The following is a 15,880-nucleotide window of genomic DNA, read 5'->3' as shown; positions in this document are numbered from 1 at the left end:
GCGGCGCGCTCTTGTGGTTGACGGTTTCGACTCTGCTACTCGGGTCGAGGTTTTCGCTGGGTGGGAACTTGTAAATAGAAACACCCTCAGCTGTGTAGTCTACTTATTTCACATGTCACAGCATAACTTGTTTAATGACACCACTGAAAACCATTACAACTCACATTTTTACAGGTACTTATTTGGCGGCAATTAGCAGGCTCCCCTCATAAATGGTACGGTCCCATCTTAACTTCCCAAACAAAAATGGCACATGAGTGTTTGTGAGGTGTGTTGATAACGAAAACGAAACAACGACGTGTGGCCGACACTGCAAACTAGAAAGCCGTAGCAGCACGACCCGTTAGTTTCCTCAGACATGGCACTGCAAGTATCAGCTCGAGTTTCCCGTATCGGGGCTCTCCCGTACTACACCGGCGGCCCTCTGTCCCGTGTCAGTGCTGACACTCAGAGTGTCGGTGTCAAGTTCAAACATATTTTAACTCCTGGAAGCCCCCAGCTGGGAAGGAGGCCAGCAACAAGTGCTCCCCGCAGCCATATTAACGCTGTCCGCCGAACTGACAAGTTCTCAACGACAACACCACTTTGGCGGTCCAGCCGAGGCACCCATTCCTCCTTACCCCAGGTGAACAGAGGCTGGCTGGGCAAGTTTGCCCTCGGTACCGCCTTTGGAGTGAGCACAGCCGTGCTGGTCCAGTCTCTCCACACCGGAGCTTTCACCGCCATGGCCCTCAAAATTAACCTCGACTCTGATAAGGAAGACTGGAAGAAAACCAAGGGTGAGAGAATTCAGTGACAGAGGCGAAGATTTTAATTTAAGTTGACAACGCTTAACCTGCAGGGCCTTTGACGCGTGTGTGCGGTCACGTGACCGCCAGAACCTGTCCAGCTGTTGTCACAGGGATCAACAGTACCGATAAAGCAATTAGTGGTAACAGATCAAAGTACACATGTATTTCATACACATTATACTGTATATTAAAAAAATCGAATTAATAAATTAAACTTAATAAATATGTAAAACACACCAATATTTTTAATTAACTGTTAAATTAAATAATACATGATTAAAATACAGTAACGTTATAAAATTATAAATTATGGAATGAAACTGACTTACTGCTGCCTGAAGTTGTAAGCTTGTGAAAAATTTCATGCACTATTTAGTTTCCTTCATAAGGTTGTGGTCTGAAGTTTACATACACTCATCATAGGCATGAATGTCATGGTAATTTTGGGCTTTAAATTGTATTAATTTTTTTAAAAATTTTTTTATTAACTGTTGTTTTTCCTGAATGAAATGATTGTACAGCATACATCTTTAATGACTTAAAAAATAAATTAAAGAATAGGATGCACAAATTTGAAATGATTTTTGGTTCTCTTTAATCTACACAGGGTGAAAAGTATACATACAGGCTTAAATGGACACATACAGCCCCATTGATATTTGGTTAAATGTCTGTTAGCAAGTTGTACTCGAACAGATGCTTTTGGTAGCCATCAACAAGCATCTGGCATAATTCTGGCCAGATATCTGACATCTCTTCTCGGCAGTTCACTTAACTGGAGTTCATTTAAATTCAATTGTTTCCAGTCATAGAGCTGGAATTGAAGCATTATCTAAAAGTTTTCAGTTGGGTTGAGGCCAAAGCTTAATGGAGCCATTTCTCAACAACTCCAGATTCCATAGTCAAACGACTATATGCAAGAATAAGTTTTCTGGATGTGTCACCTCCTTTGCAAAGTCTGGAAGAAGATCCAAACTGTCACTCTCAGATGAGAGGAGATTGGTTTGGTACAACCAGGAGTCACAAAGACTCAAGCATGTCATGAACTGGAAACTGCTGGAACACCAGCATGACTGAGTTTTACATTGTCATGGACTTAGAGGGTGCTGACCAAATTTGCTACTGCCTACATGGACAGGCCAAAAGCCTTCTGGAGAAATGTTTTTCTCAAAATCTGCCAAGAAGAGTGATCAAATATTCAGTCAGAAACTCATTGATATCTGCTCAAAGTGCAAATGACAAATACATTTGATGTTATATGTTTCAGATGACTTACTGCCTTTTCTCTTTATCTTACTTTTCTCTCAGACTACCTGCTGTCTCTGAGCGTGGAGGACAGGCGTCAGTACTACTGGACAACTGACTACAAGCCACTGGATGAGATCTCAGTGTGGACTCCCACTGCAGGTCAGACCCTCAGCATCAGTCACAGTTACCATTCTGTTCACAAAGAGTTGAGTGATAGTAGTGGTAGGGTTTTCCAAGAGTCTCAGATTTCCAAGGTTTCAGATCATTAACAATTATTTTAATACTGGACAGACCCCATATGTAGCTGCTCCGTAAAGGTAGGCATAAGATTCAGCTGCTAAAAAATGCAGTCTGATTATAAACATCAATATATTTTCTTCTGAGTGAAAAAAAATGCTGCCCCACACATCTCTGGTTTTTAAGAGACAATGATAGGCAGTGTGCTCAAACGCTGTCAGGCGGAGTCAAGTTTTTAGAAATGAAAAACTATTTTGTTTTGAATTAGCTGCAGAGCTTTCAGTGCACAATATTGTATTATTTAACATTATATAGGTATATTTAGAATGATGAATTAAGGTGGTGATTTCCAATATGCACTAGAGTGGTGTGCAGCAAGAATGACTCTCAGCATTTTGAAGTCTGAGGTCATGATCCTCAGCCGGGAAAGGGTGGAGTGTTCACTCCAGGTCAGGGATGAGTTGCTGTCTCAAGTGGAGGAGTTTAAATATCTCAGGATGTTGCTCACAAGTGAGGGAGAGTGAGATTGCAGAGTATTAGCTTGTCCGTGACCTTCCTCTGAAGGGTGGCTGGGTTTCACACTGAATAGAGCTAAGTCAGATTGTTTGATGGTTTGGGCATCTGCTCTAGGATGCCTCCTGATCACCTTCTAGGTGAGGTATTTGATGCATGTCCTGACAGGAGAAGGCCTTGGAGCATCTCTGTTTGATATCTCCATGGATGGATGGATGGAGGTCATACATTTGAAGGGTCACTGCAGATCACTACACTTGCTTTGATGAAGGTTGTGGAAACTAATAGTTTTTAGTGCTTCAATGTGTTTGCTTTAGATTCACTTTGCTATATAAAGGCCTTGAACAATGAAATGACAGATCCCTCTTGTATGAATCTGTATCTCATACTGTAGATGCTTGGCAGGGAGTGTGAGAGTTCTGACAGTCGCTTAAGGATTGAGTGCCTTCCTGGCAAATCATTTCATTACATACACATCTTGTGATCTTCTATAAATGGTGGCAGCCTTTTCCAAGAATTGTTTAGGACATGATGCTTTTTGTATGCGTTGAACTACAGATGTATCCCCTGTGCTGATTTATCAGGTAAGCAAACCTGGTCCTGAGGCTGTTTGTGTCTCTCATCATCAGGTGGTTCGCAGCCAACTGACTACAAGAGGAATGAAAAATTGGACCAGAAGATTTCCCTTTATAACGGCGACATCACCAAGCTTGAGATAGACGCTATAGTCAATGCAGGTATGTGTGTGTGTGTGTCTATGTTTAAACCTTTGTGAAGTTGTCTATTTTCACACAGGTCAAAATCAAATGTAATTAAAAAATAAATTGATGAAGCTCAATTTTATTTTGCTGTTATTTGACTAAAAATAATGGCTCGCAGTGGTGTACAGATGAAACCTCTGGAAAAGAATAATGTGAAGAAGAGTCAGTCAGAGGGAAACATGAGAAAGGATTATGTTTTTAAAAGCTTGGTGCCAAACTGAGTGCCGCCTCCAATCCGTTTGTGCATTGATGTGCATACATTTAGCAAGGAACACCTGTGAGGGAGGTTCGCGCTGTGATTATGGGTATTATGTTTTCTCAGTGTGTGGGAGATACAGCTACAGGGCTTTATATGGTTAAGAATCCTACTGTGAAGTTTTCTTTAAAGTGGAGTACAAAAGAATAAAAGAACAACAGAACGGCTGAGAATCAGAAGATTTGCTGAGTCGCTCCCTGGAAACTTTAAAAGTAGACAAAGAAACACAAAAGCAGAGCTAGCATTCATCTGAAGGCTCCATGCTGGAAGAATTATGGACAGACTCCTTTGATATATGTGAAATTCATATGCTTTGTTTGTTTATGTAGCATCCCCCAGCTGTTTGGTTTAAGAACACTGTATCTTTTAATGTCTGTGCACTGCAGAAAGTGATTATTTTCAACTCCAACTGTTGATATGCATGCATGCATCTGCTGGACATCGGAAATGGCCTTGCTGGCTGCAGTTGGCCTATGAGCAAAAAGGTTGACATTTACCCATGGCAGTGGCTGATGTTTATCTGCTGCGTCAGATCAGTTTTGCTTTGGGTAAATGTTCAGCAATAGTACGATGAAGAACTGGGAGAGTCTGAAATGTCTGAGTTACTGGAACAAGAGGCTGAATAAATAAAAATATAAAACTAAAGACAGACAATAAGTGCAAAACAAAACTTAAAAACCACTCTGATAACGGTAATGCTGTTAACCAAATGATTTTTAAGCCATTTACTAAATTTGTTTTTTAAAATTCTATTTAATATTAAATTATTTAAAAACGGACTAGCTCTGGAACAGAAGAGACGAATGTCTTAATTCCAAAACTACTTGCAAATATTGAATTATAAATAATATTTAAGCTATATCTAATCAGCCGACACATATAACAGAAATCCAATGCATTTAGGCATGGTCGAGAAGTTAAAACTGAAGTTTGGACCATGAGAGTACCCCATTCCCGCCATTCCTGTCAGCTCAGAACTGAAACTGAGGGTATGATTCATACAGTCTCACTAAAATAGGATAATAAAAATTTGGAAACTTTTGCCTTGTCCGATGAGTCTCCATTTATGCTCTGAAATTCGGATGGTAGGTTCAGAATTTGGTGCAGACGATAGGAAACCATGGATCTTGTCTGTGTTGTAGTTCAGTTCAGGCTGCTGGTGGCGGTATAATGGTGTGGAGGATATTTTTTTGGCCAATGTTGGGTCCATTAGTGCCAACTGAGCACCTCTGATGAATGCTTCCAGCACCTTGATAAATCTATGCTATGAGGAATTAACACAGTTCTGAAGACAAAAGGGGGTCCAATTCAGTACTAGCCAGGTGTACCTAATAAACAGTCCAGTGAATGTATATCTAACTCTTAAAACATTTTTTGGTCTCATGTCCTCCCATCACTTGTTGTTCTCAGGTTTTAGATAGTAGTGACCATTAGATGGAGCCAGAAGCCACTTGATCCATTCGAGACTTTCTTTTTCCCACAAGGCTGTTTGGGCATGTGGGGGAAATTTAATCGGTGTCTTGGCACTGGTGATGCATCGGGGGAGAGTGAGGCAGGCCAGCATGCCTAAATGATGCTTGATGATGAGGCTTTAGCAGAAAATGATAGATTTTCACTGGCAGCTGACTGTCAGCAGGTGCGCGCTGTGCCAGCATCCAGTGAATATTTTGATCGTTGACTCTCATAGTTCAGTGTGACTGCTTCTGTTTGTGTGTGCTTGCAAGTAATTATACATGCATCTGTCTACAAATGTTTCAGTAATTATGTGTGTATACAGTAAGTACCGTCTCTGTGTTTCTGGAGAGGCGACTTTGTATTTTACAAGAGCTTTTACAGAGTCGTGGGATGCAAAGTAGCACAGAATTAACAAGAAGAAACAGCTAGTAAAGTGTCATTTAGCGGAGAGGACGAGGCAAGGTGACGAAGAAAAACCTCAGCAATGCCAGAGGAAACATGACTGAGAGATGGAGCGTGAGAGAGTCACACTGAGTGACAAAAAGCAAGAGGGGAGTCTGGAGGAGTGAAAAGAAGAAGATGAAAGAGACACAGGGAGAGGACACAGGCTAGTATTTAAATCTCAGACTGCATTGCCATGGCAACAAGCAGGTACAGGGTACCCTCAAAGGAGCTTTGGGCGGCAGAGTCCGATCATCCTTTCTGCCTGACTGATTGGCTGCCCAGCTGACTGTCTCCGTGGTCATTTTGTTGACTAAGCTGCTGACCTTTTCTCCCAGTGACTAACTGATTGACTAAGAGGCTTTGAGTGATGCCAGTTGCACTTAAAGAAATATGACATTAAAATAAAAGGAAACATCGAGCAAGTTAATTACGCTCATTTTTGAAATTGTAAACTTTCTGCTGTTGCAGCAAAGCTCTGACCAGAGCGTGCGGTTTTTGACATGTGGAGGAGTGTTGTGGATTTTCTGTGGCTGCTTTGAAAGGCCTTGAAGCATCATTTGGCCCCTAAGGCAGCAAACATTCAATTGAAGCCAACTGTGGCCAATTATACGCTATACTGGCAGGCTGGTAGGTAGGTTGGGAGGGTGGGGGCCTCCAGGCCTGGCTGGTGGTTAGCAATTGATTAGACACTCAAACACACGCACACATATATATGCATGAAGAGAGACACTCGTGTACACGAATGCATAGGGACGGATAAATTAACAGGTTTGAACTTCACGTGCTCCCTTATCTTGTTTCATTCCCTCCCTTCCTTCTCTCCTTTCCTCAATCAGCACTCGTTGATCAGGTAAACAGGGCGTTGCAGGGTGGGCGCTGGTTGTCGTTTGTGTCTCTCTCTCAATAAAGATTGGATTTACAGTAACCCTCAACTCCTCCTTCCCTCCTCCTCCTATTCCTCCCTCCCTCCTTCTTTCCACACTTTTACTGCTCCTGGCTTCTGCCCACTCCTATAAAACACTACAAACATAAAAACCCACAAGCACTTAAGAGCCGTCCGGGTGGTGGTGGTGGGGGGCATACTGGGGGAGGAGACGTGGGCAGAAACATCCTCCTCTTTACACCCCTCAATCACTCCGTCCGGAGAAGGGTAGGGAGATGGAGGGGAGGATATATTGTCTCTGATGGGCTAGCTGATTAAGATGGATTGCACAATGAAATGTCGTTGGAGTGATGCGTTCTTGGAGTGTGTGTGTGCTGCTACGCAGCAACTAACTTTGCATTAAAACCTTTTTTCAAATTGATTAAATGCAAATTTGTTGAGCTCTACTGAACTGCATTTTTGCCCTGCAAAAGTTTTATTCTTCATTTCCATTTCTACACTTACTTTTAGCCCCCGTAGTGTTTATTATGTTTGACATTAAATGCCATTTATTCTGGCCCACCGTCTTCACTGCGCAGAATAAAATCTAATTGAAAAAGATTTAAAAACTGAACCGATAAGTTCTCTCAGTATTTTTGTGTGATGTCCTTTTTTTTTTTTTTCCGTGGAGCTAATTCGGTGCGTTAAAGTAAATGCAGCAGCAGAGTCAGCTGATAAATCTTTCAGGCTAGACTATAAAAAACTGTCCCTAAAATTAAGCCGTGCACCGTCAAGAGATAAAGAATATTCCGGTCCTATCTCAGTCTTCGCAGCTGAACCACTTGTCTTCGTCACAATTTCTGCTTGCCAGGAGTCTGTGTGTGTGTGTGTGTGTGTGTGTGTGTGTGTGTGTGTGTGTGTGTGTGTGTGTGTGTGTATGTGTGTGTGTGTGTCACACCTTTACACCCTTATTTAGATGTGCTGTTAAGACTACATATATGTAAGTCTGCATGTGTTCCCCTGCTTTTGCCAGGAGCACACATGAACCCAGCTCTAACTGTGTGTACGTGTTTGATGTGCTTTGTCTATGAGTGGTTTGATATGTGAGCAGGTATCCTGTCATGTGCATGTGTGTGCCTGTGTGGGTGGATGAGATAGGGTCTCCCAGGTTTTCCTCTGCTGGTCAGAGATAAAGCTGTTGGTTGGCTCTGCTAACCCACCCACTGTGGCTAAAGCTGAGAGATACAAGATTAGAGCCAATAGTTTTCTCGGCCCCCAGGTGACCGACAAGAGGGAGGAAGAGAGAGTCTGTATGTGTAGGCTGGACTTGTAACATCCCCCTGGATAAGAAACCTAGAAAAGGAGATGGATGGATGGATAAAGGAGCAGGGGTGGTGTTGTGAGGGACAAAAGGTCAGGCATTAGACAGGTGAAAGGCACTAACTCTTCAGGTCACCTAGGATTTCCACCCCAAACCGTCACGTTACCGTCAGCGCAACATCAGCTTTTTGAAATAAAAAGTGTGATCGGATTGATGAACAAACATTTCTTGAGAAAAGCTGGGAGATTAAAAGCCTTTCATGAGTAATTGTAGACCGTCAGGGAAAATAGAGATATTCATAGCGTTAACTTGAGATGCTGATCAAAGCCTGAAGCTTAACTCCTCGGGAATAATAATAAAGGTTTAGGTGTGCAGTCGATTCAAAGGTCAGAAGGAGACTCAGCTCAAAGTCAAATCAGCTTGAGTGAGTACAGTTTCAGTATTCTGTTTCACAGAAGAGATGCATCTTTGTTTAGGTACATATTTACATGAATATAGGACAAATCGTCACACTGGAGAAGGTGGAAAAAGCACGAGGCCTTTTTGCTCAAAAGCCCACTGAAGCGTTGGTTTTCAAAATGCTTGAGGATTAATGAATTGATTTCAGGTTTAAAAATATTCAGGCATTATGCAGATTTTTCTCCCAATGGCATCTTTCCTGGTAATTAGTCAATCAACAGAATTAAGTGCTGATCTAAATTCTGATTTTCTTTGTCACATTTAATAGTCAGTTTTCAGCCGTCTACAGCTACTGGTCTGTTTGTTTGGCAAAAAACAAGGAAATTAAGGGTCTTGCTATGGCTTGTAAAAAGATGCAACAGTGATGAGATGATAAGTAGTTTTTTACTCTTTGCTTTTTTCTTGTAGCCTAAACTCTAGGTTCTCAAGAATGACTCGGTCTGAGTGCCGAATAGGAAAAAAAGTGACTAGTTTAAAAAAAAAAAATCTATTTATTTTTTAATAGACCATTTAACACGTAACAGTCAATCTCCTCAAAAATTTCTTCTCTAGAAGGAAATAAAAGGGCAGGAAAAGCAAACAAAATGTTCAAATTGAGACCAAAAATACGCCTCCATTCAGTACAAAAAATACAGCAAACAAAAACTGCATGGCTCTCGAAAAACAACTATTCAGGCCAACTTTCTGTTAGGTCTTTAAAATAGTTTGAAAAGCTTCCCCAAGCCCTTTCAAATGTGTTTGTCTTTCCGCGTATATGTTATTTGTCTGTGTTTTTCCTTTTTTCTTTTCAAAAAAACTGACATTCATTAATGCTTGCTTATTTTTGTTGCTCATACAAACTGAACAGAAGAAGCTTTTGAAATTACTTTTTCACATGTCTCTGCCAAACAGTGTTCCACCAGCCCAGGGATGTCAAACTCATTTCACATTGCAGGCCATATGCAGCCCACTTAGACCTAAAGTCAAGTTTAACTACATATTTAATCCCTGGGAAAACGTGCTCCTGTAGTAAATGAAAGAAATCTGTCAGCGTGACTATTTGGGCTTGAATTTTAAGAGATAAATGTGTAAAATTACAGAATAGTTCTGGTGACTCATTTCCCATAATGTCCTCTAATTATAAAACAGAAGGCTTTTACTAAGTCACAGAAAATGCTGTGTACACATTGTTAAAAAAAATACCTTTCTCAAGTAGGACATGAAAAACAAGAACTTTTCTGTCATTTAATTCATAATCTAATCCTTAATTACTTTCGTGTAGTGTAAATGGCCAATTGAGATGTGTTTTAAGAGTGAAAGCTGAAAAAATTCAGTTAAAAGTCCAAAATCTGTTCACTCACATTTTCCAGAGTTGTCCAGTGGGTCGGGTTGGAGTCTGCACCGAGCCGATTCTGGCCCCTGGGCCTTATGTTTGACACCTCTGCTCTAGGCTTGTACATTTAGTACAAAGGCATTTTTGAGTTCCCTCCCCAGACGCCTTAACGCCCACTCACATCCTGGGCCATCTGACCTCAGGAATTCGCATGATAAGTTGGGGCCAGGTTTCACAATGAGCTCACCCGAAACTCTGGCTGATTGGGACCCACACCCAGTTTCACACCTTGGCTCAGGCGATTAGAGGATCATCAGGGGGTCCTTTTGTCCCTCTGTGGGGGGAAACTCCCACTAGGTTTAAATCTGGGACTCTCCACCATTTGACCTTAGAACTGAAGAAGCTTCTCGGATGAGAGGTGAAACGTCTTCAAGCAACTTAAAGAAGTCCAGACGCTTTTCTTTGCAAGCTCGATGACCTGGATGACTGAGAACCTTCACAGACATATTAATGGGGATGGCTGTTCTTTTATTTTTTTTTAACACCAGCTGCATTTATCAGACTCGGGGAGGTTTAGTCTGCTATGAGGGCGGGACTAAAGAGTTGAAACTGAAGATAAATGCTCCCTTGGTCTCGCTCTGTGCGGGCTATATTACAGTTTAACATGAACCGTGGATTAATGAAAAGTACCACAGTGCATTCTTTCAGTGTTGCTCTCACGGCCTGAATAAAATGTTTCTGCTCTCGGCCTGCAGGCCCCACTTTGAGAACCCTGGTCTTAAATGATTAAATGCTTGTTCTGTTAATTGAGAAAATAATCACTTCATTAATAAACAATGAATATAATTGTTTCTTGCAGCCACAGCTCTTTTTTTCTGATGTTGTTGTTGTTGTTGTTAGTGAAGATGATCCATATTTAAAGGCTTGCTCTGCTTGGCGGCACTGCAAAAACTTTGTAATATAAGATCTGGTTCCTGCTCATGATGTAGACTATAGAGCTCGAGTGAGCAGACACAAACACTGTAAATGGCTATTAATGCTTTTTTTCTATAACGGTGGGTAATTTTGAATTGGGCTGTAAACAGAAGTGATACAGCAGAAGCCGCACAAGATCAGCTTAATCTTTTATTATTACATTGTGTATACGGGTGGATGCATGGTGGGAGCATTAATAATTAAACAAAAGTGTTTTTTTGAGCTTGGATGCTTCCTTCGATTGAAATATAAATTCAAGTCAGTGTTGGGGCATCTTTTATTGATTCCAGAGAACTCCATGCTTGATGATGTCCTGTAGCAATAGCAGGGTTGTGGGGGCCTATGGGTTATAGAGGATGAAGTTATTGGGAGTGTTGGGGAGTTATGGATGAGCGGACCCAGACGGATGGACAAGCAGCAGGACATCGACTAGAAAATGCTGGAGGAAAAAGGTGAGAGGGATGTACTCTCTGATCCTGTTTGGTGATTTTTAAGAGGATAAAACAGACGAACCCTTGGCGCTGCAGGTAGAGCCCCTTACAAGAGCATTACCCTACAGCGTCACACTCCTTCTGCAAGGCTTCTCTGATTCTTAGCTGGCTTTGTCAATGGGGCTTAGTGCCGTGCTTAGCGCCAGAATCAGCCTGGCAGACATCGCCGTTTTTTTTTCCACGCTGCCGGAGTGTGTATGGGAGATTGTCAGGCCTGACGTTGTTCTAAATTGCTTCAGCGCAGCTAAAATTATTTCTTAGATTTCACCTGAGCTGCATTTTCCTCATTTGACTAGAGTGATGGGGGACATTCAGTGGGAATCTTGCATGCTTAACCACTTTATGAGGGGATTTTCCAGCATCAGGCCAAGGATTAAGTTTTCTTTTGTTGTCGTTTCTTTTTCTTTTTTTTAACTGATCTACTGTATCTGGTCCAGCTTCTGGTAATAGTGTAATAGTGTGTTTGTTTTAAGTATGTACATAGTGTAGCTGTTATTAGAGGATAATCAAGTTGTAGCCAGCTGTAGTAATTTTATTTTATTTTTTTAAGCAAGAGGAATGAATGTTTTCAAGGCTTCATAGACACCCTTCGACGTCTGCCAGTTAGTCACCAAGTCACACGTTTTACTCTAGGGAGGCAGCTTGTTGTGATCCACCCGACCTCTCTGGTAGTAGCAGGGGTGTGAGGGGGGAGGATTGATGGAAATCCCAGAACGGACCTAGTCGTGCTGCTGAGGTCTCTTAGGCCCCACAGCGTTCTCTGTTTCCTGCAGTTACCATATATCTAACCCAGAGCACTTGTCAGGTTGTGTTAGGACAGGCTCATATTACAAGATGCAAAATGTCACACTAAGTTTGCTGTTGCTGACAAATATTTCATGCGTGTATGCTTTAGGAAAGATGGAACTCAGATGCTGCAAAATTATAAATGTCCCGTGTGTTTTGATGATTAGGATTTCAATTGAGAACCAATGAAACTCTTCTCGTTGCCTTCAGCTTGCTGGCATCTGTGAAAACTAAGCCAGAGTTGTGCTGTTTACTCTAAAAGTAAAACGAGTCCATATGCCGCTCTTGTGAAGCAGAGCAGATCCCTCATGAAATGCACTGTTTCTCCCTGCTGTAGTAACTGTACTTATTTAGCTCCAGTTCCTACAGCAGTATCCCCACTGCACTGGCTGTTTTGTGAAGCACCGCTAATGGACGCGCTCTTACAATGTGCCTGTCAACTATCTGTATACAAAAGCACTACAGAGTCAAATTGGCATCGCTGGTGTAGTTTCAGATTGAGAGCAAAAATGATGTGCTGTCAAAACTTGGTAACGACACGCTCTCCCCCTCCTCTTTCTACCAGCTACTAAACCGGGATCACTGTGGCGAGGATTGTGCAGACTCTGCCAAATGGAGACATAACCTGCTCTTTTCTTCTTCTTCTTTTTTTTTTTTACTGTAAAGAGGATTTACTGTACAAAAAACCAATAAAAGAGAAAATCCATCAGAGTAAGATTGAGCTGTATGAAGCGAGTTCAGGCAGCGGTGGTGATCGGCAGGGTCAAAGACGGGGCTGATGCAATGTTTACCCATCATCCAAAGTACTACTATTACAGAGCAGAAGTACATTTAGCTTTGTTTTATTCCTCTGTAGGGTAGAGCAACTGTAATTGATTTAGACCACTACCCAACTGACAAATGATCAAGTTATTTTCATAATGGATTAATACGTCAGATGCAGAAGTATCATCAGCGCCGTCTTGAAATATCAAAAGTAACAGCAGTAAGCAGCAGGGATGCCCTTATTATTGTGTTATATAGTTATGTAATGCTGGATTAATGCTGCCTCTTATTGATTTATGTTAATCAGCTTTTAAATGTTGCAAATTTTAAAACCATTTTTAAGTTGATCAGATTTTTAGTAACTAGTGATTCCAGCTGTCAAATTAATGTATTGCAGGGAAAAGATTAAAATGTACTTGAGTAAAATTATAAAATGTAAATAGTCATTAAATGCATAAATACCTCGAAACTGTACTTGAACAAATGCACTCTACCACTGGTGCTTGTTCCAGACAGGCGGCCCAAAAGGTGAGACAGTAAGTGTTTTCCTCAGCGAGCTCCTTTAAGAGAACACATGAAGATCAAGTGAGGCGCAGGAGAAATTGGAGAGCTGAGATTTCAGGGTTTCAAATTGGCTTCTTCTCCCAAAAACTAGATTTAACACCTTCCCAGTAAAATGTTCTTCAGTGTTGGAGTTACTGTGACACAGCCAATAATCGGTGTCGGGTCAACTCCTTAGAGATGTAATCACAGTCCGCCCACACATTTCAGTTTGACAGTAACACCATAAGTGAAGAGCCTGTCTGTGAACTTCAAGACAGCGGTAAGGACACAACGTGGGCATCGCAGGGTCTCCACAGAAAATAAGTTCGAAGACCTTTTTAATAGCACTCTAAATGTAATTTAAACTTGTGAAGGGAATAAACATCATAACTGTAAAAAAATACTCTTTTTGAAGTAAACACATTTGATGTCAGTTCAAACCGAAAAGTAAGGCCGTGTTTAGTTGAGTTTAAAAAATAAAAAGCCCATTGTTCTTGATCTGATGAACAGTGAAAGAGCTGAGAAGCTGATGTTAAGAGAAATAGACTCATATTGCTATTTTTAATCTATATGACAGGGACCTTAGATATTTAATTTAATATGACTGAGACAAAAGCAGGAAGACCACATTTTAATGCCTCAAACAAGTCACTCTCTTTTTTTCCATGAAAAGATTACACAGGTAATAAATTGATTCAGCAGATGTGAATATTTGCTGGTTAACTTTTATGTTAATCGACTCATAAATGCCGTACAGGCTCTAACCTGTAGTAAAAATGATATCATGCATTTGGTGGACATATTTTTAAGCTTGTAAATGCTTTAAGATGGATTTAAACATTAGGCCGTGCCAGTGGGTTTTTATACTTGAATCACAATCGATGAGAGCAGTGACGCGCTGATCTAAAACCTGAGATGACTGCATTTAACGTGAAGCCAGTTGCTTTCTAAATCATAACTGTCCTCTCATTTAGAGGGTTTTTTTTTTTTGTTTTTTTTTTTTGAAGAACACTGGATTTTATTTATCTCTGTAAAAAAGGATTGGCTTTTTTTATAGACTTCCTTGTGCTAAATAAACTTAATTGTCACTAAGGAGACGTGCCATAGTTAGCCTGGTTTGTTTCTAATGGGAGCTTATATCTCAGCGCTCTGTGTTTGTGTTTCGAGGGTTTTCTTGAAAACCCTCCATATGAGTTAAAGACATATCAAATGAATAGAAAATTACTATTAGGCTGCCTCATGAAGTGCCTCATTTTTTTATGCTACAAGAACTTAAATGATTGGGGGTGTGTTTAATAACTTTTAAGGCTTTAGATGATCTGAAGTCCACCACTGAGAGTAATCAGAGTGTGTGGGCTTCAAACTCATTTAAAAAAAAGGTAGTTGAAGTGATCACAGCTGACATTTTGTTTTATGTTTAGCTACAGATTTCTGCTTGCCTTTTCAAGTCTCTTCTCTTTTTTTTCTGCTCCTTACTTAAATCTCTACTTGTGTCTCCCACTTTCAAGCACAACACTGAAGTTGCGTTACGGCCACTCTGTCCTTTTGTATCTGTGTCTATGCCATGGGTCAAGTTTGGAGGCTGCAGTGCTGCTGCTCTAGTTTTTTCCAGTCCAGATCTGTCTGAGTTAATAACGGTACAACTGCCAGAAAGACCACTTTACTGGTCATTCGGGCAGTGACATTAATGCTCTCTGTGTAGTCAGAATTTTGAGTGTTCAAGGTTCAGTGCCTCCCAGTTTCCACAGGATGCTGCAATGTTCAGTTTGTGTCTCAATTTGAGTGGGAAGATGAAAGGAAAAACTTCAGCGCTCGGTTTGTTAGGCTTTAATCCTTTCCCTTCCCCCTTCTTTCGCTCATGAACTCGGGCATCATCGCAGTGCTGTGACCTGAGAGGAGTGAGACATCGGCGCTAGACAAATGGGCCTTAGTTTATAGCCTCAAACTGATTTACACCCTGACATTGAGAAGTTAACATACCCTTGGAGAGTTAATCCCTAATGTTGTCTGGGTCAGTAAATAAACCGAAAGAGAAAAGCCAAATTGAAGGAGTTTGCAGAAAAAGCTCATTCGTGCTAATTATTTCTCTCCCACCCCTCCCTAGTTAAAAGCTTTCCCACCCCTCCAATCAATCGCCACTTTAGCGAGCAGGAAGGGTTGAAGGAAGTGTGAGCCTCATTAGCCTGATTGGGCCAATGTGGGAGATGGAGAGAGATGGACTGAATGAAGGAGTTAAAGAGAAAAGGAGTCAGCTTGATCCTCAGCACTTGGCCCATCAGAGCTTCTGTCAACAAGGCAAGTGCTGCATTCAAATGTGTTGGTTTGTTTTGTAGAGTTGGGGCTCCTAGTGGGATTTGGGTGGATCTGCTGATGGTATCTGTGCTGGATGGGAAGCAATTAATGATGTGTGCTGCTTGGAGTTTGTTAAGGTAAATATTGTCTGTGTCAAAAGTGAGCAGACTGGGAATGTTGCCTTTGTTTTTAATTTGATTGGAAGATTAAGATTAATGGTTGAAACCTAATGGAGGCACGGGAAGAACTTAGACACACAGTTAGGCCCAGAGACACAGTCAGGACAGAGACACATTTTTTTTTGTAGTTTTGCCTTTGTACACCATCACAGTGGCTTTTAAATTAAAACAGTCAAAATGTGATTGAAGT

The 15,880-nt window shown here is 41.2% G+C and overlaps 1 protein-coding gene across 3 annotated transcripts in view; it reads left to right on the top strand.

Moving 5' to 3' along the window:
- Window positions 1-253: 253 nt before the first annotated feature.
- macrod1 (mono-ADP ribosylhydrolase 1) overlaps window positions 254-15,880 on the top strand; it is a 147,508-nt gene continuing 131,881 nt past the window's right edge. For all 3 annotated transcript variants that reach the window (XM_085426842.1, XM_085426847.1, XM_085426851.1), the window contains exons 1-3: window positions 254-779; window positions 2,100-2,198; window positions 3,419-3,526. In XM_085426842.1, coding sequence (XP_085282968.1) covers window positions 359-779; window positions 2,100-2,198; window positions 3,419-3,526 — 628 coding nt within the window. In that variant the 5' untranslated portion in view covers window positions 254-358. The remainder of the gene's footprint in view (window positions 780-2,099; window positions 2,199-3,418; window positions 3,527-15,880) is intronic.

Source organism: Rhamphochromis longiceps, linkage group LG2 (genome assembly GCF_057381845.1).
Source record: "Rhamphochromis longiceps isolate RC_006_pf linkage group LG2, R_longiceps_female_GT1.1, whole genome shotgun sequence".
Classification (NCBI taxonomy): Eukaryota; Metazoa; Chordata; class Actinopteri; order Cichliformes; family Cichlidae; genus Rhamphochromis; species Rhamphochromis longiceps.
The sequence above is the reverse complement of the archived record's forward strand: the minus strand, read 5'-3'. Positions and strand labels throughout refer to the sequence as shown.